General features: G+C 37.4%; 2 protein-coding genes across 2 annotated transcripts; both read right to left on the bottom strand.

The window, feature by feature from the left end:
- Nucleotides 1-8,515: 8,515 nt before the first annotated feature.
- LOC122067886 (rust resistance kinase Lr10-like) lies at nucleotides 8,516-9,711 on the bottom strand. The gene has a single exon (XM_042631729.1). The coding sequence runs from the start codon at nucleotides 9,534-9,536 to the stop codon at nucleotides 8,568-8,570; it is 969 nt and encodes a 322-aa protein (XP_042487663.1). The 5' UTR covers nucleotides 9,537-9,711; the 3' UTR covers nucleotides 8,516-8,567.
- Nucleotides 9,712-20,244: 10,533 nt separating this feature from the next.
- Nucleotides 20,245-22,101, bottom strand: LOC122067885 (LEAF RUST 10 DISEASE-RESISTANCE LOCUS RECEPTOR-LIKE PROTEIN KINASE-like 1.2). Its single transcript, XM_042631727.1, has 3 exons — nucleotides 21,202-22,101; nucleotides 20,414-20,446; nucleotides 20,245-20,311 (listed from the first exon to the last, which is right to left on the bottom strand). Exons 1-3 carry the CDS (start codon nucleotides 22,043-22,045, stop codon nucleotides 20,268-20,270), a joined length of 921 nt encoding a protein of 306 aa, XP_042487661.1. The 5' UTR covers nucleotides 22,046-22,101; the 3' UTR covers nucleotides 20,245-20,267.
- Between the last annotated feature and the right edge of the window lie 2,771 nt (nucleotides 22,102-24,872).

The raw sequence follows: 24,872 nt of genomic DNA, 5'->3' as shown, positions 1-24,872 counted from the left end.
GTTATCATTTGGGGGAAGCAGTGGTCACGATCGTCGGGCCACTGTGGCGGTTAGACATAACGCCCGGTGGGTCATGCAGGACAGCCGGCAACCCCGGTGGTACATTCAAGAGGGCCAATCATACTGCTTTTAAATTGCTGGAGTCAGCACCTTTATTTTCAGTCATTTACATTTCTGTTGAGAGCCGGTGGATGGCATTGTCTTTACTTTTCCGAGTACTCACGGTGGGCCTTCTCCGACAGCCCTATGGGCGTATCGCGGGAGGGAGTTCGCGGCTCGTACCTGGAGTATACGCGCACTGTGGTTGTAGTAGCACTAAAACCAAGGACTTAGTAATGTTGCTTAGGTGGATGTGATTTAAAATGTATAGCATGGCATGTAGTGCATATGATGTGTTGTGATGTGTGGACTGTTGTGTGGTCCATCTTTCTACTTACTGAGCTAGTGAGCTCATCCCACGTGTACACCCCTTTTTAGATGATTTTGTAGGTCATACATCTGAGGAGTATGGGGTGGATCCCACAGTCGAGTTTCCTGAAGAGGACGGGTGGACCCCTGAGGAGTTAGAGCATGGCGTTGACTGCTCGTACGAGAGCTGTGCTGCGGGACAGCAGTTCTAAGGCCGAGCTGAGCTCTACTACGTGATGCCGAGCTGGGCTCAACCCTTGCCACCGAGCTGAGCTCTAGCCTTGATACCGAGGCGAGCTGTGTACTCTGATTGTTTTGATGATTTCCTGTATATACTTGATATATGAATTATACTTTTATTGTGTAATTATCATACCTTCGGGCCCACATGTATATAATTATTGTATCACAATTCGGGTATTAAGTATATGGGGTTTATTCACAGGTAAAACTTAGTCTTCCGCTGATCTGATGAACTTATATCAGTTGTGTGTATGCTGTGGTGGAATACAGTATCTGATGATCCTGGCAGGTTTGGGTTAACCGGTGTTAACTCGGTCACTGGCCCGATTCAGTGTGAACGGGGTGTGACAGTTTAGGTGTTATGTATATCACTGGGAGAAGCCCGAAGTTGTATACCAACTGTGGTGGTTAGAAGTATGCCCAGCTAATCACTAGTACAGTCGACACTTTTGGTGATATAATCAGAGGGTCAATTGTACTGCATTTACTTTAATGTCATTTATTTTAATGCAGGACAAGGCCTAATTTATTTAATGTCATTTACTTTAATGTCGTTGAGGAGCACTAATTTACTTTTTCGGGTACCCATAATTGGCCTTCTCCAACAACTCTATGAGAGTATCGCAGGATCGGGTTTGCGACTTGTACCCAAGGTATAAGCACACTGTGGTTGTGAGTAGCACATAACCTATGACTTAGCAATGTTGCTTAGGTGATTTAAGATAATAAAAATGGATTTTACATGCATATAGGTTCATTTGTATTGTGAATACTTGTTTGGTCTTTCTTTTCACTTACTGGGCTAGTGAGCTCACCCCACTTGCACTCTATTTTAAGATGATCTTACAGGTTTTTCAGTTGAAGAGTTAGAACCGAGACCCACTGTAGAATTCCCAGCTGAGGACTGGTGGGTCCCTGAAGATTTTGGACATAGTGCTAAGTGCCCGTGCGAGAGCTGTGTTGTAGGACAGCAACAGTGATACCCTACCCGAGATTCTTTTTTATTTTTTGATATTTTACTCCTTTTGTGCTTTGGATATCTAAATTGTATTTTTTGTGTATATATCACGCTTACGAGCCCACATGTAAATGTACTATGTAACACAATTTAAGTATCAAGAGTATTGGGGTATTTATAGATACACATACAAGACTCCCGCTAAAATATAGATTTTACTTTCTTTATGCTGTGTTGTGGTTATTGCATCAGATGATCCTGACAGGTTTTGGGTTAACAGGAGTTAACTCGGTCACCGGTCAGGTTCTGTGAGAACGGGGTGTGACAACCAGAGTCCGAGATGTCCCATCCCATCTGAATTTAAAATTACCTATTTGCCGATGTTTCTTGATGGGTTCTCTAATGCTACTGGTAGGCTGTGCATTGACAGGTGAGATCATCTTTACCTTCTTGGCACTCCACTGCTGCCAACCATGCCACGGCTACCTTCCTCTCCTCTGCTTCTTGTCCTGAACAGAGAGTGGGGGTTAAATTCAAATTAGGGTATTACACCCTTCACCCCCACCCCCACCCCCACCCCCTAAAAAAAAATAAAAGAATGGGTTTGTTTATAATGCATTTTGCACAATATCGCTCATCATAATTATATGAGATTATTGAGAAGATTATACGAATTTAAGTTTTCCCATCATCTTTTTTAAAGAGATATATAATGATGTCAATTAATTAACCTCTGACTGATGGATATCTAGGCTTAAGAATATATATAATATGGCCTATGTATATATAATGAATTTGATATGTCAGGTCATACTCTACCCAAAAAAAAAGAAAAAAAGAGATATGTCAGGTCGATGAATCTATCCTATTTTGAAACTTATCTCTCTTCCCTTCCCTCTGGCATTAACAGAATGTTTGGATGGTTTCTCTCTTAAAATTAGTGACTCTCAAAATGTTTGGTTATGTGCCCCTTTTCTGATGACAAAATTAAGCAATCAATTTTCTAAATTAGAAAATTCGGCGACATAAAAACCAAGTTTGAATGATTTACTTGCTAAATTTATCAAGCAAACTGGATTGCGTTAGGTGTAGATATTGTGGATGGGGTTCCAAGATTTTTTTTTATCAATGGATTTATGCTTATAAACCTGAATAAAACGATTGTTATTCCTTATTTTGGTAGAAACCATCATTATTCTCATTCCTTGAAAAAAAAAAAAAAAAGGGTTCGTGGTATGTGTTGCTTAAGTGTTGGCAACACGAAAAAGAGTTTAAGCCGTCAATTGTGTGTCAGACAAAATTTGATAGTTGATGAAGTAACTGGCAACCTCATCTCCCAAACTTGGCTGTCACCAGACCCATATTTAGAATCCATATATCTAGGTTGGGAGATCCATATATAGGGAATCCGTACCTTGTTACTTTATTTTTTTTTGACTATAAATGATGGAATCGTCCATTGAGATATATATAGCCACCCAATTAAACACTTAGTTTGTGAGATTAGAATTAAATTTTCGTCTTTACCAATTGGTTGCTCAACCTTCCCGAATGTAATAATGATGGCGACTTCATTTTTTCCGTGCTCAATTCTACAAACCCTCTTTGATGCACATATTTCTAGGTAAGGATCCAAACAACTCTTTAATGATTAATCCTTTCTATGTTTATTTGAAGTTCTAATTGTTGAATGCTAATATAGCGGAGTAATACACAACTTATTTTTGTTTTGAATTCAGGGTTTACTACTGCTGCCGTTGAACTAAGAAAGGTGCAAAATTGGGGTTTTATCCCAAATGATCGACTTTCCTAGTCATATTGCTAAATAGATTTTGGTTGATGCTATGTCCAGAGCTAGATTCAGATTCTACTAAGTGTTTGAAGGGAGCTTTGCTAATGGGAATGCAGAAGGTGGGGTCTCCTCTTCCTCCCTAGTAGATCTATTTGGTCATATTTGGTTTATTTTTGGGTTTTTCGTGTTTGTTCCTTTCTTTTTTTTTTTATCTTCAATAAATAAAAAAAAAAACACTTTTCTACTTCAGGTGTAATATGCACCCTTATGGTTTCGTTGATGGAATGGGCTGAGCTGGCATTTGTCCCATTTGATTTTTGTTCACAAGTTGTTTTATTACATATTGGGTGGATTTGCACTAGAATAGTCATATAATCCAGCATAATCAACTTAGTGTAATTCTTGTGTGTACAAAATGGTTACCCCTGATTTGGGTTTCCATATAAAAGTGGTTAGAGAAACTAAGTAATGTTTTTGTGTAGGAGTATTGAAAGGAATGCCTTAATGTTGTGTGTCTTTATTAGTTAATCTAGCCTTTCTTCCTTTTCAATAGGTATTTCTAACGGTATTATTGACCCTTTGTTCATTATTCAATTCAGCTAATAATATGTTGTAGGAGCAATGATTGAACTTCCGACCCCACTGTGCTCATATGGGCAAGGACAACTGTTCATTTGATGGTACGTATAAAGGAAAACCCCGGCTGCTAGTTTTATAAATGTCCAGCTCGAGAGGATCACTATAATCATTTATTTGGGTGGATGAATAAGCCCAAAAAGAATTCCCAATGGCATAGGGGAATGTGCCTCCAAATTTCCAGTAGTCCATTAAATGTTCGTGGTTCCCCGAATGTTCAGAGACCTCTTCTTTTTATTTTTTTTAGTGTGCTTTTTAATTTTCTATGTGTTGTGGTTGTTGTTATTGACATGTCTAGTTTTTTACTTTGCATTTATAAAGTAATTTAACAAAACAATATCATTGAATAAAAATTCGTTTGTGTATTGTAATATTTTTGGATGAAGATCTCTCGATGATAAAAAATTCTTGGTTTAATATCTTTAATCATCCATTTGTATCAAGAGTGTGGAACTTTAGGTGGCGGAAGCGGGGGGAGAAGAATACATGAATTCAATCATTTGCCTGAAGAGAATAAAGGATACCAGCCCTTATGATTATAAAGGGAATTAATTACATTATGAATCCATGCCCACATCACAAGTTGAGATGGTTAGTTGTGAGTTTAAGTCAGCATGCCCGACTATTGGTCGTTGGTCTATGAAATAGCCAGTTCTCGAATGGGGCTTTGAGCAATATCATTGAGCACACTTTTGTTTAAAAGTCGTTTAAAATCATGTCATACTTGGATAACAGGGTAATATGAGAGGAAGGCAATCAAGTTTCTAAAGTTGCTAAAGTCAAAATCGGACTATAGAACCATCGGTCGACTTAAATGTTGATATCGGTCGTCTGATGCTCTATTTTGGTAGATTTCGGTCTACTGATACGACAATAATTAATTTGACATTGGGTTCTTAGGATCGTTCGATGACTTATGTTTAATTGTCGATCGTCCGATGTACTCACAGTATGGCTGCTTGTGAAACCACGTGGCTTAGTCTTTAGCGAGGGATTGAGGCTTCAACGGCTGGACTAGCTGTTGTTACGCTAATCCTATGTAGGTAGGATTAGGGGTGTCGACCGATCAGGTCGGTCTGGTTTTGGTCGGGCTTAATCGGGCTTGAAGACTTTCAAAGGCTACACTGTGTCCGTCCATTTAACTAATCGGGCTTAGTTATTGAGGGTATGGTACACTTTATATTCTGTCGGTCGGCCTTAGGCTATAATCGGGCTACTTTAATCGGGTTTTAGTCGGGCCTTAATAGGACTACGGACATGTTTAATGTTAAACGAGTTTTAACCGGTTTTTAAACGGGCCCTCTTTAAAATGTGCACTTATATTCCGGCCCACTCATGCAAGCCCAAAAAAATGAAAATAAATCAATAAATGATACCAAATATAACCATTATTTAAAATGTGAACAAGTCTGTACTTTTTAGTTTTTATTCTTTAATTTGGGGGGGTAAAATAGGTATTCTACAATTATTAAAGGGTCGGACCAAGTCGGTGCACAATAGACAGGTCTCGGTCGGGCGTTATTCGGTCGGTCTCGGTCGGGTGCCCGACGGTCCAAGTAGCAAAACCGAGACCGACCATTTATAAATGGGCCGGGCTCAAGCCCGACACATTTAATAAATGGTCTGGGCCAGGCCGGTCTATAAATGGTTGGTCCCGATCGGTTTAATCAGGTCGGGCCACGAATTGACACCCCTAGGTAGGATGTGCCTAAGATGAAACTACAACTGTTGATCTCGAATCGTTGGCAAGGATGGTCGCTAGCGTGTTGTGGGGTACTAGCTATCCAAAAGAGGCTCTAGTTGGATCATTTTGGGACCGTCTGATCCCCATAAAGGGTATACTAAAGGGAAGCATCAACGTACTAAAGATTCATGAGTATGATAAATATATCAAATGCTCCTTGGTCAAGGGAACCCTTGTTGTCCTAATCTTCAAATGCATTCATAATGTACGGACATAGATGGCGAACGTATAGGGTACGCCACAAGCTAATTACATGTAAAGGTCTGTGAGGTTTAAGTCAGAACCCATTTTAGCAGCTCCCACCTGACTACAACCGATCACTCGTCGAGCGTGCCGGGTTGTATTTGAGGATCGAGTTTGTAGTGTTTTAACTAGACCTATATTGGTTCATGTCACTGCAGTGTATGAATTATGTGCCCTGTCCTTAGCCCTTTTTAGTTGAGCGCTAACGGTTTTAGATTTGCTTTGTGCCCGTCGGATTGGTATCCCTTGTGTTCTCAATAATAGAGACACTCCGGGTGAAGTATTTTGGTGCTCTCCTCTATCGAGTTGGATCAAATTAAAAATAGACGGTTGTTCCTTAGGGAACCCAGGGAAAGCTGGCGTTGGGGGAGTCTTCAGAAATGAGACTGCTCAGACTATCTTCAACTTTAGAGAACCCATTGGCTGTCGAACAATTTTGAGGCTGAGTTCTGTGCGATCATCTTTGGTATGGAACATGCTCGATTTTTGCAAGTGCAAAACCTGTGGATTGAATGTGACTTTGTGGCAGTGGTGAATTTAATTATCAGAAATGCAGTTCCATGGATCGTCTTCCAAAGATGGAGAAATCTTACGCCGTTTTTACTCTAAGTGAACTGGAAGATTACACATTGCTATCGTGAGGCCAATCCGATCGCATATTTTATTAGCAAAATCAGTAGCAAAATTCGACCTCTCTGATTCAATAGTGACCTAGCCAGCATTAATTCAGATGGAGTTGGAAAATGATGCTCTTTGTCATCCATGTTTCAGATTTTTCTAGTTTCCCAGGTTAAGCTCCCCTTCTCCTCCCTGCTGATGGCAATGCCGAAGCTGGGGTTGGATCTAGGGGGCGCTCTCCCTGTTCTTTTTGGCCTTTGGGTGTTGTATCTGGTTTGTCCTGCCATTTTTTAATTCTTAATATAATTCTGATTTCTAGCGAAAAAAGTATGATTGGCACTATATGTTATAGAGACCTACAATGTCGATCCGACGTGGTGCATGTATCAACTTGGTAAAGGTTTCACACTACCGATCAGATGTTTCAGGTGTACCAAGTCATTCATATAGCCCTGATCTTTTTTGTTAGAACAAACACCAACAAATACGAAAATAAACAACCAACTAATCCGCACAACACAGAGATTTATCGAGGTTCACACACCGGTGTGGTGTGTTACGTCCTCGGGCAAAGAAGAAGATGTTTCACTAAATAGAAGAGAGATTATACCCAAACAGTGGAAAGAAAACTTCCCCCGAAACCCTAGCTCAAAAAAACCCCAAATTACCATGACTTGTTCCACAAAAGTACATTATATACTCCTCCAAGTCGTGGGTCACTACCAAAATATTTCAGAGTGAGTCATTCTTCAAAACAGATCAAGAATTCGAGACAAAATTAACATTTTTGTATCCTATAGTAGGACATACTGCAATAATGTTTTCTCTCAAATCACCATGTTCGCTTTTGATGTCAAGTTCTCTTTAACCCAAAACAAATCCAATTTCAATTGCAAGACAAATGAAGATTTGCAGCTTCTAGATTTCATATTTTTTCTATAGAAATAAACAAATCGGATTTGTTCAAATTCAGTAGAAGAATTGCAACCATTCTCACTCACTCAATAATGAACTTAACTTTAATTACATCTAACAGAATTTGATCTTAAACAAACAAAAACTTTAATTACACCTAACAGAATTTGATCTTAAACAAACAAATTATTCTGCAAAAATTGAAACAAAAGAGCAGGGGATCCCCCCCCTCCCCCTCCCCCTCTCCCCCTCTCCCCAAAACACTAACTTTGACAAAAAGGAAATTTCTTCTAGGAGAGACTAAAAGTGTTTTAAAAGTAAAAAACAATCAATAAAATCACTTACCTCTTATTAGATAAACAATCAGTAAAAAGCAAGCTTTTGGGGGTCAAAGTTTCAAGGATTGTGATTGGATCAGATCATCTTTAGAAATTGCCCTTGAATCTCGATTGAAGGAGCACTTTCTTCATTGCAATAGTAAACTTTAGAGAAAAACAACACTCTGGCTGTGTGTCCCTATGCCAACATGGGTCCAATAAGGGGGTGCAGATTGGCATCAAAAGGGATGTGTTTCTGCGTTTCAAAATGGTAGGGGCATCATTGCTTATCCTCTGTGTCTGGGTATAAGAACCACATAACCGGTGAGATCCTGTCAGCTAGCTCTCTCACAAATGTCATAATTCTAAATTGGAATTTGATTTCAAATTTTTTTTCTTTAACATGATTCACCCATAATAGTGTCGAGATCCAAAGCGTAAAGTGACCATCGAATTTCGAAAAAAAAAAAAAAATTAATTTGATTAGCTTCTAAGCCACTTGCTAAGACAAATAATTTTACAATTTAATCATCAATTGAAGCCTGCCTAGGACATTAAAGAACCATAAGTATATTTAGCCAGATGGCATTTATAATAATCAAGGGAATTATTTTTTTCTATTGGATTACAGCAAGCAAACTATTACTTAATTATCAACCAAATAACTAATAATTTATGGCAGATTAATTACATTTAAGTAGATGATTGAATCATCGACTTATATGATGATGAATGATAACTTGATGATTCTATAATTCTAAAATCTTCTTCCACTCTTTCAAGTGATGCTAGAAAAGGCTTTGGTGGCATTTGTAGAAGCTCAGTGGGTGATTCTAACATTTCTATGACTTTACTCATGGAAGGGCGATCAGCAGGCTTCATTTGTATGCAACACAATGCGATTATGATCATCTTTCTTGTTATTTTTTTGTCATCTTCACTGGCATCTTCCATTTCCATATCTTCTCCTTGATTTAGTTTGTCATATATCCATGATGGGAAGTAAGTTTGACTAGAAGTGTTTGCAAATGGATTCACATTCTTCCTTCTCCCTGCCATTTCCATTAGCAACATTCCAAAACTATAAACATCGGCCTTGTAGGAGACACCTCCCATGCTTTTGTAGAACATTTCTGGAGCAATGTATCCTATTGTTCCCCTTGCCGCTGTTAGAGGAACAGTATTATCATTTGTTGGATATAGTTTGGCAAGCCCAAAATCCGAAATTTTTGGGGTAAAATCCTCATCAAGAAGAACATTGTGTGGCTTGATATCAAAATGTAGAATTTGCATATCACAACCTCGATGGAGATATTCAATCCCATGAGCTACTCCTAGGGCAATCTTGTACATCTTTTCCCAACTACTTAAGGAAATATTGCCTCTTTGTTCTTGATTGAAGATGTACTTGTCCAATGACCCATTTGGCATGAAGTCGTACACTAAAGCCCTTTTTGATCCCTCAAAGCAAAATCCGATAAGTCGCACCACATTGACATGATGAATCCTCCCAATAGTAGCAACTTCATTGATAAAGTCTTGCCCATTACCTTTAGATGTTGCTAACATCTTGATGGCAACAAGATTGCCACTGCGGAGTTTTCCTTTATACACAGACCCAAAACCTCCCTGACCAAGTTTGTCTTTGAAACTCTTAGTCATCTTCTTAATATCAGAATATGAGTACTGAATTAGCAATAGATTGTTATGCTCTTGAAGGAACTCTTCGATGTTAGTATCCAAGGAGAGGTGCCTTCGTCGCAGCAGGTAGATCAAGAATATGGTGAAACATAGATATCCCAGTGAAGTTCTAATAATCAAAAAGTACTCTAGGATTTTCCCTGAACAAGAGATTAATATATAGCACTTAGATCATGATGTTAGAACCACATATTGAAATATTGCATAATGTCAAAAAGGAGTTCACTGATTCTTTATATCTTCTTGTGGGTCAGAGTAGTAAATCTAAACAAGGGGAAGAATTTCTTGTGAGGGATTGCAACTCCTATGCATATGTGAGGGTCAGTGTAAATGCAAAAGGAAGCATCAACATAGACATCATTTTTCATTTCCCTCTCCATATATCTTGACATAAGGCGCCACACTCCCCCAAAAAACCATTTTCCCTCAAACTAATACCAAGGACTTCAGTAGGGTGGTTAGAAGGTGTCAACTCATTATTTGAGTCTTCCCAATTCCATCCATTCCCCGTCCCTTGGAGCCCACTTATCTATTATAAAAATCCACTGCTCAAGATTCACAAATAATCAATGTACACAGTGTCACGCTTTACCTATAACCATGAGACGTGGTTGTAGTTTATACTCTGTCGCAACAACCAAGGAAAAAAATGTGAGTTTTATAAAGAAATGAAAATATTCTTATATCATTAAAATGAAAAGGAAAAAATTAAGTTCAAGTTCTTACTGTAAAATTGGGGCCAATAATATTCTGTAAAGCCTACAATATCCAGTAATGAAAAATGTATCAGCCATTCAAACATATGAACTTTCTAAAAAAAATCAAATATATGAGATGATTATGGCAATCTCTACTCTAATAGGTTGAGAATGCAAGGCGAGCCTTATAACAAAAACAAATGGCATGTTGTATAGGCAAAGTTGACTTATTATGTGTTATAAGTCAATAGAAAAATTAAGGGAAAAGTCTGGGCATGTTGCTAGGGTGCTTTGCAGCCTATGTCACTCTTCCCCATGTGGAGATTACCCCAGGCGCCTCCCATCCCAAGCCCCCTCCCATTGGTTGAGCCACCAGCTTTTCAGAAGCTAATGGCTTATCCAACCCTCTCTCAAAAATTAAATATGCAGAAATCGATCAATTAAAGGAGTTTTTGGAATACCAAAATTTCTTTCCTTACGCGGCTGGGGGAAGTAAACTGAAAAGCCACCAAAGCTTAGGTCACAAGTGAAATGAAGTAAAATTTCGTCGGCAAAGTGAAGAAAAACAAAAGAGATCGAAGAGAACATTTCAGTGGTTGTTCGGTTGGAACTTGGAAATACATGAGAAACTTGTTTGATTTTATATCTTTTACAATTTTGTTTTAAAACCAAATGAAACTTTTGTAATCATTACAACATGTGACTGTATCAAAAACTCCAAATCATTCCATATTTAGTTATTAAAATTTCACTTTATTTGCATCCAAAACCCTTTGCTATAAAATGTAAGAAAAAATTGCGTGTAGAAGGTGCGATTATTAAATATTGTAAAAAAATTAAATAGGTTATACAATAATTACAAAAGTTTCTTTTTTTATGTTTAAAAACTTCATTTCATTCCACTTCCATCATAAATTTCCCATGCACCAAACATAGCTGTTAAAAGAAAAGGCTTAAGAAACATAATCTAATTAAGAAATTAAGAATAAATGTTTAAAAGAGAGAACAATACATTCTTACTTACAATATCGGGGCGAATGGAAGATCGAATGAAAAATTCCTCCTTCGCAGTTGGGGTCGCAGTTGACGATGTAGTTATTGAAAGGATCTTGATCAGGATAACAATCACCCCCTGTTTCATCACAGCTTCCGCAATCAATGCGAAACCATGAGAGATCAAACCCCATGGCCATTTCATAATGTATCTCAGAGAAAGAACGATGATCACTGGCATCTAGCAAGGTTCGAATTGGAACCATTGTGCCTATGGTACAGGAGTCCGGTACATCTGAAAATTGTATCTCTCCCACAAAAACGTAAGAGTATTGAGAACCCCCCAAAGAACCATTGATGCATGGATAAGTATTCACAAAGTGGGGAGATGATGATGATTTAGCTGTGTCTCTGATTGGGTTTTCACAACTCAAGAAAACTACATAGTTTCCCAGATTTCCCGGCCAAGGCCACGGGTAGAAGAAAGGATCTTTATTTTGCGTATCTGATTTAGTACTGCTAGTGAAGTTAGCATAATATGTCAAGGAATAAAGAGGTCGTGAGGAGCAATTGTGAATCTGGAGACCAGAATCAACGACTTTCATGGTTCGGTTGTTATAAGAGATTGACTCTACATAGTACTTCCCTGAATACAAGTATAGAACAGTGCGGTTATTCTCACAGGAGAGCTCGTATCGAGGGTCCCTGCACTCCGGGAGAGGGTCATGGCCTTTCAACCAAAATGGGTAGCTAATGTTGACAAGGTTCCCGCATGAAGAAGGGCTGCACAAACTTTTCTGAGCTTCACAATTAGCCTGCAAAACAATGAACAAGGCTGCTATTATGAGGCAGCCTCTTCTCAATCTCACCACCATCCCTTATTTTCTTACTTGCGTTTAACTTGTGCATAGAGAGGACCCAACCCAGTACACCGAGGTACGTAGCAGATGGAGAGATAAGGTGTGTCAATGAACCCAATTTCCCTTTATCAGGAGAGAAGTTTCTCACCTCTTACCCCTTATTGTACCCTTTATTGTATGGAATTGATGAAATATCCAACTCCAAGGATCAGATGTGACGACCCAAAGTGAGTAACACGATTTCCATTTATTAGGAGAGAAGTTTCTTACCTCTTACCCCTTATTGTACCCTTTATTGTATGGAATTGATGATGAAATATTCAACTCCAGAATCCAAATCAGATGTGACAACCCAAAGTGAGTAACACGATTTTCATTTATTAAGAGAGAAATTTCTCACCTCTTACCCCTTATTGTATGGAATTGATGATGAAATAGCCAACTCCAAGGATCAGATGTGACAACCCAAAGTGAGTAACACGATTTCGGTTTATTAGGAGTGAAGTTTCTCACCTCTTACCCCTTATTGTACATAATTGATGATGAAATATCCAACTCTATGGATCAGACGTGACAGCCCAAAGTGAGTGGAAGGAAATTCTATAAACACTTGCAAGTTGCATCATCAGTTCCTTTCTTGGCCCAGAGAAGAATGGGCTTGGACGCTTAAATCAATAATTGGGAGGAGAAACAGTAGTAGCCTCACAATAAGGTAGACTGGCAAGATCATTATGAAGAGGCTGAGTGATTATTGAATTATTTCAGTAATGACTCTAGTTCCCATTTATTTTTATTTATTATTTATTTAATTTTTTGGGTAGAATAGTTCTTGTTTATATTAAACAGAAGCTTTGTGATTATAATTAAAGTGAAAAAAAAATGTATGCATCCTCTTGTACAAATTTTTTTATACTCCTTTCACACACTAAATAGTGAGATTTACACTTACCTATTCTGACATATAAATTCCATATGGATAATATACCATTATTTAGTTCTTCATTGGTATAATGTGTAGATAGCGATACATAAGGGATCGATATGTGGTGTCGATGTAGGATGGAATCTCCTATGCCAAAGTGATCAATTGGAGCACAATAAGAGTATCACAGGTTTATATCCAAGGGCAGACATATCAAAAATGGGGGAGAATGTAAGAAGGCACATGATGCTGATAATGTATTAATCATTTTACCATAACTAAATATCAAGACGGTGAATACACAAAGAATATCTAAATGTTCATCGGATGGCAAGGCCATCAACAAATACCAAAAGACAAACTTAAAAAGTAACTTAAGGGACCACCTACGACAAAGCCATCAGCACACCCTAGAGCCAACAATACAATGCCAAGTAGTTTCCCTTACTGCCAAAATAAATCAAATTAGGTATACATCAATTTTCAAACAAAAACAATACTATTCTTGGCTATCTCATAAAATATCTCCGCGAGCAACTTGGACTGGTCATCCACAAAAAGGACGTCTGTAGACAAATACTTTTCTCAGCTAAGGCATTGGCTACAAAGTTGGTTTCTCTATGACTTTGAGAAATTTTCCATGTGATAGAATCAAGAAATGGCCTGAGGCATGCCTTTTTTCATTGAAACCTCCTGAGGTTAGTAGAATTCAGCATATAAGTCACCACAATCATCAAGTCACTTTCAATCCTTTCAAAATTGAGTCAAAAGTCCAAATCATCCTTATTTACAATTACATGCATGCATTGTCTAGCTGACTTCTCACTACAAGTATTTAGAATTTGATACATTGTTCTGTAAGCTAAGCATTTAAGTTTTATAAAAATAATTTTAAAAAAAGGGTTGCACTCACTTTTCTGAACTACACAATTCGCCTGCAAAACAATCAACAAGGCTGCTACGATGATGATCATGTTTTCCAGAGATACTGTTGTCAGGAGGTAGACCAGACCAGAATAGAATTAAATTAGAGAAAGAATATACAAGGCTTTGAGGATAGCCCACAGTTAAACCAACCGGCTCTCCTGACCTCTAACCCTATAGAGCACAGATAATCAATTTATCCATATTCAACATTGTCATCAATAGATAACAGTCAATAGTCAACAATCAATAATCAACAGTCAACAATCAACAGGATAATATGTATTATAATCACACCACACAACCAGGATTCAAATGGTCAAAAAATTTGTGCTTTACCCCTTATTTGAAGGTCAGATGCGACAACTTACGAGAGTAAACACATGCTAGGAAAAAAAAAATATCATGGTTATTAGTTAATGTTATCCGTCATAGTGGGTCCTTAGATGCACATTTAGTCGATTATTTCAAAAGGCAATCGATGAAGAAAGCTTAGTCAATATTCTACTTAGATTTTCTATACGCTCTAATGCATTCAACAGTTCCGTCTTTTGTGTACCATGGAGATAATAATTTCTTTGGGCAAGAAGGATATTTTCACTGTAAACATTGTACGTCTTACTTCAATTGGACTGCCAATACATCCAAATTAAGGGTGTCACTTTGGTATCCATACTGAAAATTGATACTAAAATCCTATCGAATTACTCTATCGAAATTGTATCGGAAGATATTAGGTATGATTTTGGTAAGAAAAAATAAGTTTTTTATTTTTTTTTTGGGTGGGATGGTGGTATAGTATTTGTATTGATATTTAAGACAAGATAGTTGGTATGTATTGAATTACACTCGAATAACAAATATCGAATATCATACCGAAATATCAAATATATATACAAATAAGAAAAATATAGAAAAATTGTTGTATTAAAACCGTACAAAATAAAAACTGTATACCATATTGAATAAATAAAATCATATCAATTAAAATTGTATGACATCGATAGCGAAATGTAAAATTTTTTCTCAATACAATATGGTATTGGTGTTGACTCTTGATATACCGTACCATACCGAATTAACACCCTTAACAAAAACGGTAAAATAATTGCTACTGCAGGCACAAGGTCCCCTTATTCCTTCTGCTTTCTTTCTTTCTTTCTTTTTTTTTTTTTATTCATAGGGGAAAAATTGAATAAAATTAGTTTGGACAGGCATATCGATCCAATACTGATCCAAATTGGCTCGGATCAGATTATGTCGGACAGATTCACCTCTAATTTTTAATTAAAATTGTTTTTTTATTATGTTTTGACCACTGGGCAGTACTGGTATTAAAATTGGTCATGATCGTAGATCAGCCAAAGCCGATATTAATTTTAGTTTTAGAATCATGATCCCACTATAGAAGGATGGGTTTGGCCACTTAGTTCAATAGTTGGGAGGAGAAACAGGAGTTCAGATCATTGACTAATAATATGGTGGGAGGACTTAGCTAGTGCCACACTCTTATTTATTTATTAAAATTTTTTTTTTAATAGGAGCCACGCCAGGGTTTCAAGAATTGATATCGGAGACGCTGTATTGATCGCATTGGCTGTATCGTATTAGTATCGGTTGAGATTGATATTGATACTTGATCGATTTTGATCAGTTACAAGTATCATTTTAGAGGTAAAATCGTAAAGATATATTTTTTTTACAATGAAGATAAAAGTGACCGATATGCATCAATCCGATCCAATCTGATCCAGATCTATATCAAATTGATATGAACAGATACTAATACCAATATTTATTTAGATAACTAAATCCATGAACCACACTCTTAATTAGAGAGAGAGAGAGAGAGAGAGAGAGAGAAGGCTCAGAATGACTTGGTAGAATAGCTGATAGTTAAACAAACCGGATCTTCTGCCCTCTAATGTTATAGAGCACAAAAAATCAAGGAAAAGTTATATGATTACCCACTTTTGGGTTTTTCTTTACAAAATTACCCACAAAAAGTTTTGATTAACAAAAATACCCAAAATTGGGTTTGGGTTTACAAAACTACCTACCCAAAGTTTCAGTTAACAAAAATACCCAAAATCAGGTTTGGGTTTACAAAATTACCCAAAATAGTGAGTCTTCATCTTCCACATATAATCATGTATTTTTTTATTACTGAAACTTTGTGTGGGTAGTTTTGTAAACCCAAACCCAATTTTGGGTATTTTTGTTAACTTAAACTTTAAGTGGGTAATTTTATAGAGAAAAACCTAATTTTGGATATTTTTGTTAATTGAAACTTTTGGTGGGTAATTTTGTAAAGGGAAACCCATAAGTGGGTAATCAAGTAATTTTCCCAAAAATCAATCTATCCACCTTCAACATTGCAGTCAACAATCAACAACTAGTAGCCAATAGTCAACAGTCAACAATCAATAATCAACAATCGACGATCAACAATCATGAGATAAATAAGATGTTTTCTTAAGGAAAAATTACTTGATAACCCACTTACGGGTTTCCCTTTACAAAATTACCCACCAAAAGTTTCAGTTAACAAAAATATCCAAAATTAGGTTTTCCTTTACAAAATTACCCACTTAAAGTTTAAGTTAACAAAAATACCCAAAATTGAGTTTGGATTTACAAAACTACCCACTCAAAAATTTCAGTAATAAAAAAAAACATGATTATATGTGGAAGATGAAGACTCACTATTTTGGGTAGTTTTTTAAACTCAAACCTGATTTTGGGTATTTTTGTTAACTGAAACTTTGGGTGGGTAGTTTTGTAAACCCAAACCCAATTTTGAATATTTTTGTTAGCCAAAACTTTTTATGGGTAATTTTGTAAAGGAAAACCCAAAAGTGGGTAATCATGTAATTTTCCCTTTTCTTAATTCAAAGTCACTTAACACGAGCAGGATTCAAATTGTCAAAAAAATTGTGCTTTACTAATTTGAGGATCAGATGTGACAACTCAAGAGAGTAAACACATGCTAGTTGCATCATCTGTGAGTTCAAAATTCTACCCAAAAAAAAAAAAAAATTTCATGATTGTTAGTCCATGTAATTCGTCATAGTGGGTACTCGGGTGCATGCTTAGACAATATTTGAATAGACGACCAAGATTGTTCAAGCTTGGACAGAAAGGAGAGATGGTAGCTTACATTCGTTATTTTTATTTATTTATTATTATTATTATTATTTTTAAATAATGTGTCGAGGATCTTATTGTTCGCGCCAAAATTTGAAAATATGCATCCAATAACGTGACAGACGTGGGCTGACTGTAACATGAGTCCGTTACGCACAAGTAGCACAATGCCCACACGTGAGGGCACTTAGAAGCATGTGTGTAAAGGGCTATCGCCATGGGACAGGTGTCAGGAACATATTGGGGCCCGGATTAATGGGGATAGTGGGCTAATGGTGTACATAGTGGAACTGTTAGTCCACAAGTATATAAGCAAAGAAAATCGGCCGAAAGGAGGACATTCAATAACTCATACAAGAATCCAACAATGATGCAATTCTTTTATTCTTTTGTTTTCCACTTTTTAGAATTAGAGGTAGAGTAGAACTCTTTTGTCTCATTTCAAATTTTCTATCCGCAGGGTCTACCCATTGGGCTCTCGTGTACTGTATTTAAAACCCTTTTGTGAGGAATACATCACGGTTTGTTCCTTTATCTGTTAGTGGTTTTAATTATTCATAAGTCCCTAGAGTAATCGGGGCAAGAGGAGAGCCCTAGTCATTTGACCGAAGTATGATATACTATTGAATCTGTTTAGGAAGGATTCTAGCACGCACACACACTTACTAATATGGTCAGTTGATCGTACATCTTTTTGGCACACTAGGTGGGACCCTTGCTAAATGGTGGATCAAACGAGAGGAAATTCCAGAAGTTCTAAGGAACGGAGGACGCCAAGTCCCCCAGGAGATTCTAGCCCAAACCCAGAGGTCAATTAATCCTCTAGAGGTCAGTCAGTCGGTAGTGGCAGCCGAAGACATAACCAGGCAATTGGAGGCCACCATGCAGGGAGCATTACAGCCAATGGTGGAGGATATGCACTAAAGGATATCTAGTCTATCAGTATCAGAACCGACCAAAGGTTTGACCAAATGATGGCACTTCTAGTGTCACATGCGTAATCAAATAGAGAGGCCAATCCTAATGTGGCTTCTTCAAGCAACCCTCCAGGGTTCTATGAACATAATAGAGAAGCAGGAATCATGATCCATGAGGGAAATGTGGGAGCTAACCAATGCCCACAGGTAAATTACACTAACCCTATATACCAACAGGGGTCATGGTATGCACCAGCCAGTGCGGCTGCCCCAGGGGCAAACAATGCCCTGGGAAATAGTTCATGGTATGAACCTGCCAATTTAGTCGTTACAGGGGCAAATGCCCTACCATTGATTGGTCCGCCTTACCAAGTTGGTTACCAAGGCCTCTATGGTTGCAGAAATGGGGATAGGGCGACCGTCCCTTGCCAAGGTATACCAGAACCTCAAGGGGAATCTTGGCATGAGAAATATGTTTTATCGAACAGAGTAGGGTCAGAGAAACCTAATCCTAGTGTCGCCAAAATCACCAATCGTCCGAGGCAACCCCATGGTGGTAGACCGTGAGGAGTTAATCTGAGTAATTCAAGACCAGCTCAACCCTGCTTTCCGGCTGGTCACAAGACCCGTGTATAAGAAGCCATATCTCGAATATTTTGACTTGGTTGATGTGGGTACGAATTTGAAGATAGCAGAATTCTCCAAAATCTTGGGGGAGGGCAATATGTCCACGGTGGAGCCTATCACTCGTGTCACCGTCCAATGTGAGACCGTAGGGACGAGTGATGATGAGCACATTTATGTGTGAAATCTAGGGTAGTAAAACATGCATTTTACATATTTAGAATGGAGCTACCTTGGGTTTTACTCTCTTTTTGTAGGTTTTATATTTTCAAGGCCTTAAGGACTATCGGGCGCTATATCTTCAATTTTACACCTAAAGAGGTCCTATTTCTTTCCATGGTTGCGAAGAGGACGAAATTCTGAGCAAGATGGACGTGTTCAATTAAAAGTACACATTCGTTTGGTCACCCGTACAAATGATTATTCTTTTTCGGGTCAGAAAAAAAATAATGGATCAGAACTGAACCGAGATGCAGAACCAGCCCATTTGCAGTTGTCCCAGAGGTACAAGGAATACTCCAAATGCCAACAAGGATCGATGGACCACATCCTTAAGTGATTAAAGATTTGTTTTTGGTAACAACAACTACCTAGCTTAGTTGGTGAGCTATGGTGTTCAAAATTCCCTTGCTCACCAAGAGGTCTCAAGTTCGAATCTCATGGTTGTTTTTTTTAGAGAATTTGTTGAAGATTTCCTGCTTTTCACTCACTTAAAGCACTAAGGGCATGGAGGGGATTTCCATATCAAATTAGAAGCAAGCAAAATCGTGGAAGCAAGAAGAGCACTAAGGGCATGGAGGGGATTTCCACATCAAATTAGAAGCAAGCAAAATCGTGGAAGCAAGAAGAGAATAAAAAAAAAAGGAAAGAAAAAAAAGGGAGAACCAAAGATTGTCCAAATCTTCTCTCTCCTCCACATCATCACCAAAGATTGTCCAAATCACACAAAGGAAGAAAAAAAAACGGTCCCTAGGAGAGAGAAAAAAAGAAGAAAAATAAATTAGAAAAAAAAAGGAAAGAAAATAAGCAAAAAATTTTAGGAAATTTCTCAAAATTTATTCCTCTCTTCTCTCTCCTCCATCTTAGTACTTTTGGACTCAAAAGATCTCACAATCGATTGTGGGTTTCTCCCTTTTAGGAAAGAGAAAATTGTTACCCTACCTCTCCATTCCCTATAAATACAACTCATGTGAGAGGAGGAGACACAATTCATTCTTCTTCTAGTTTTTTTAGTTGCTCTCTCTTTCTCTTGCTCTCTCTTTAGTTTTAGTTCTTCTCTATTTTTGCTTTAATCACTTTTGTAATAGTTTTTTTTATTTCAATTAATGCAAGTACTCTTTTATTTTTATTCAGTTCTTTTTATGTTTATGATTTATGCAATTGAGTTGTAATTTTTTAAGTTATAGTTCTAGGCTTAGATCTAGGTGACAAGATCATGAGCCGTGGAGCAATTTTTTTTTTCAAGTTCAAGCATTGATTCAAGTAAGTAGGCTCCTTCAGTAGTCTTCTCTCCCCCCTCTCATTCCTTCTTCTGACTACCCTTTCTTTCTTAATTTAGGATTAAAAATCCACTGCTCAAGATTCACAAATAATCAATGTACACAGTGTCACGCTTTACCTATAACCATGAGACGTGGTTGTAGTTTATGCTCTGTCGCAACAACCAAGGAAAAAAAATGTGAGTTTTATAAAGAAATGAAAATATTCTTATATCATTAAAATGAAAAGGAAAAAATTAAGTTCAAGTTCTTACTGTAAAATTGGGGCCAATAATATTCTGTAAAGCCTACAATATCCAGTAATGAAAAATGTATCAGCCATTCAAACATATGAACTTTCTAAAAAAAATCAAATATATGAGATGATTATGGCAATCTCTACTCTAATAGGTTGAGAATGCAAGTCGAGCCTTTTACCCAAAAAAAATGGCATGGTATATGGGCAAAGTTGACTTATTATGTGTTATAAGTCAATAGAAAAAGTAAGGGAAAAGTCTGGGCATGTTGCTAGGGTGCTTTGCAGCCTGTGTCACTCTTCCCCATGTGGAGATTACCCCATGCGCCTCCCATCCCAAGCCCCCTCCCATTGGTTGAGCGACCAGCTTTTCAGAAGCTAGTGGCTTATCCAACCCTCTCTCAAAAATTAAATATGCAGAAATCGATCAATCAAGGAGTTTTTGGAATACCAAAATTTCTTTCCTTTCGCGGGTAGGGGAAGTAAACTGAAAAGCCACCAAAGCTTAGGTCACAAGTGAAATGAAGTAAAATTTCGTCAGCAAAGTGAAGTAAAACAAAAGAGATCGAAGAGAACATTTCAGTGGTTGTTCGGTTGGAACTTGGAAATACATGAGAAACTTGGTTGATTTTATATTTTTTACAATTTTGTTTTAAAATCAAATGAAACTTTTGTAATCATTACAACATGTGACTGTATCATAAACTCCAAATCATTTCGTATTTAGTTATTAAAATTTCATTTTATTTGCATCCAAAACCCTTTGCAATAAATGTTTAAAAGAGAGAACAATACATTTTTACTTACAATATCGGGGCGAATGGAAGATTGAATGAAAAATTCCTCCTTCGCGGTTGGGGTCGCAGTTGACGATGTAGTTATTGAAAGGATCTTGACCAGGATAACAATCACCCCCTGTTTCATCACAGCTTCCGCAATCAATGCGAAACCATGAGAGATCAAACCCCATGGCCATTTCATAATGTATCTCAGAGAAAGAACGATGATCACCGGCATCTAGCAAGGTTCGAATTGGAACCATTGTGCCTATGGTACAGGAGTCCGGTACATCTGAAAATTGTATCTCTCCCACAAAAACGTAAGAGTATTGAGAACCCCCCAAAGAACCATTGATGCATGGATAAGTATTCACAAAGTGGGGAGATGATGATGATTTAGCTGTGTCTCTGATTGGGTTTTCACAACTCAAGAAAACTACATAGTTTCCCAGATTTCCCGGCCAAGGCCACGGGTAGAAGAAAGGATCTTTATTTTGCGTATCTGATTTAGTACTGCTAGTGAAGTTAGCATAATATGTCAAGGAATAAAGAGGTCGTGAGGAGCAATTGTGAATCTGGAGACCAGAATCAACGACTTTCATGGTTCGGTTGTTATAAGAGATTGACTCTACATAGTACTTCCCTGAATACAAGTATAGAACAGTGCGGTTATTCTCACAGGAGAGCTCGTATCGAGGGTCCCTGCACTCCGGGAGAGGGTCATGGCCTTTCAACCAAAATGGGTAGCTAATGTTGACAAGGTTCCCGCATGAAGAAGGGCTGCACAAACTTTTCTGAGCTTCACAATTAGCCTGCAAAACAATGAACAAGGCTGCTATTATGAGGCAGCCTCTTCTCAATCTCACCACCATCCCTTATTTTCTTTCTTGCTTTTAACTTGTGTATAGAGAGGACCCAGCCCAGTACAACGAGGTACGTAGCAGATGGAGAGATAAGGGGTGTTAATAAATACAATTTCCCTTTATCAGGAGAGAAGTTTCTCACCTCTTACCCCTTATTGTACCCTTTATTGTATGGAATTGATGAAATATCCAACTCCAAGGATCAGATGTGACGACCCAAAGTGAGTAACACGATTTCCATTTATTAGGAGAGAAGTTTCTTACCTCTTACCCCTTATTGTACCCTTTATTGTATGGAATTGATGATGAAATATTCAACTCCAGATCAGATGTGACAACCCAAAGTGAGTAACACGATTTTCATTTATTAAGAGAGAAAGTTCTCATCTCTTACCCCTCATTGTATGGAATTGATGATGAAATAGCCAACTCCAAGGATCAGATGTGACAACCCAAAGTGAGTAACACGATTTTCATTTATTAAGAGAGAAAGTTCTCATCTCTTACCCCTTATTGTATGGAATTGATGATGAAATAGCCTACTCCAAGGATCAGATGTGACAACCCAAAGTGAGTAACACGATTATGGTTTATTAGGAGTGAAGTTTCTCACCTCTTACCCCTTATTGTACATAATTGATGATGAAATATCCAACTCTAAGGATCAGACGTGACGGCCCAAAGAGAGTGGAAGGAAATTCTATAAACACTTGCAAGTTGCATCATCAGTTCCTTTCTTGGCCCAGAGAAGAATGGGCTTCGACGCTTAAATCAATAATTGGGAGGAGAAACAGTAGTAGCCTCACAATAAGGTAGACTGGCAAGATCATTATGAAGAGGCTGAGTGATTATTGAATTATTTCAGTAATGACTCTAGTTCCCATTTATTTTTATTTATTATTTATTTAATTTTTTGGGTAGAATAGTTCTTGTTTATATTAAACAGAAGCTTTGTGATTATAATTAAAGTGAAAAAAAAATGTATGCATCCTCTTGTACAAATTTTTTTATACTCCTTTCACACACTAAATAGTGAGATTTACACTTACCTATTCTGACATATAAATTCCATATGGATAATATACCATTATTTAGTTCTTCATTGGTATAATGTGTAGATAGGGATACATAAGGGATTGACATGTGGTGTCGATGTAGGATGGAATCTCCTATGCCAAAGTGATCAATTGGAGCACAATAAGAGTATCACAGGTTTATATCCAAGGGCAGACATATCAAAAATGGGAGAGAATGTAAGAAGGGACATGATGCTGATAATGTATTAATCATTTTACCATAACTAAATATCAAGACGGTGAATATACAAAGAATATCTAAATGTTCATCCTATGGCAAGGCCATCAACAGATACCAAAAGACAAACTTAAAAAGTAACTTAAGGGACCACCTACGACAAAGCCATCAGCACACCCTAGAGTCAACAATACAATGCTAAGTAGTTTCCCTTACTGCCAAAATAAATCAAATTAGGTATACATCAATTTTCAAACAAAAGCAATACTATTCTTGGCTATCTAATAAAATATCTCCTCGAACAAACTTGGACTGGTCATCCACGAAAAGGACGTCTGTAGACAAATACTTTTCTCAGCTAAGGCATTGGCTACAAAGTTGGTTTCTCTATGACATTGAGAAATTTTCCATGTGATAGAATCAAGAAATGGCCTGAGGCATGCCTTTTTTCATTGAAACCTCTGGAGGTTAGTAGAATTCAGCATATAAGTCACCACAATCATCAAGTCACTTTCAATCTTTCAAAATTGAGTCAAAAGTCCAAGTCATCCTTATTTACAGTTACATGCATGCATTGTCTAGCTGACTTCTCACTACAAGTATTTAGAATTTGATACATTGTTCCGTAAGCTAAGCATTTAAGTTTTATAAAAATAATTTGAAAAAAAGGGTTGCACTCACTTTTATGAGCTACACAATTCGCCCGCAAAACAATCAACAAGGCTGCTACGATGATGATCATGTTTTCCAGAGATACTATTGTCAGGAGGTAGACTAGACCAGAATAGAATAAAATTAGAGAAAGAATATACAAGGCTTTGAGGATAGCCCACAGTTAAACCAACCGGCTCTTCTGACTTCTAACCCTATAGAGCACAGATAATCAATTTGCCCATATTCAACATTGCCATCAATAGATAACAGTCAATAGTCAACAATCAATAATCAACGGTCAACAATCAACAGGATAATATGTATTATAATCACACCACACAACCAGGATTCAAATGGTCAAAAAATTTGTGCTTTACTCCTTATTTGAAGATCAGATGTGACAACTTACGAGAGTAAACACATGCTAGCAAAAAAAAAATATCATGGTTATTAGTCAATGTTATTCGTCATAGTGGGTCCTTAGATGCACATTTAGTCGATTACTTCAAAAGGCAATCGACGAGGAAAGCTTAGTCAATATTCTACTTACATTTTCTATACGCTCTAATGCATTCAACAGTTCCGTCTTTTGTGTACCATGGAGATAATAATTTCTTTGGGCAAGAAGGATACTTTCACTGTAAACATTGTACGTCTTACTTCAATTGGTCTGCCAATACATCCAAATTAAGGGTGTCACTTTGGTATCCATACTGAAAATTGATACTAAAATCCTATCGAATTACTCCATCGAAATCATATCGGAAGATATTAGGTTTGATTTTGGTAAGAAAAAATAAGTTTTTTTTTTTTTTGGGTGGGGTGGTGGTATAGTATTTGTATTGATATTTAAGACAAGATAGTTGGTATGTATTGAATTACACTCGAATAACAAATATCAAATATCATACCGAAATATCAAATATAT

This window comes from Macadamia integrifolia, unplaced genomic scaffold, assembly GCF_013358625.1.
Source record: "Macadamia integrifolia cultivar HAES 741 unplaced genomic scaffold, SCU_Mint_v3 scaffold319, whole genome shotgun sequence".
Lineage (NCBI taxonomy): Eukaryota > Viridiplantae > Streptophyta > Magnoliopsida > Proteales > Proteaceae > Macadamia > Macadamia integrifolia.
This window is presented reverse-complemented; position numbering and strand designations above follow the sequence as displayed.

Bases quoted from the DNA above. Each gene is read 5' to 3' on its own strand.
- LOC122067886 (XM_042631729.1), bottom strand. From the start codon at position 9,536: ATGACTAAGAGTTTCAAAGACAAACTTGGTCAGGGAGGTTTTGGGTCT.
- LOC122067885 (XM_042631727.1), bottom strand. From the start codon at position 22,045: ATGGTGGTGAGATTGAGAAGAGGCTGCCTCATAATAGCAGCCTTGTTC. The intron at 20,447-21,201 runs GTAAGTAAAAAT...TGGATATTGTAG, and splicing joins CTTCCATTCGCCCCGATATT to GCTTTACAGAATATTATTGG. The intron at 20,312-20,413 runs GTAAGAACTTGA...TTGTTGCGACAG, and splicing joins TTATTGGCCCCAATTTTACA to AGCATAAACTACAACCACGT.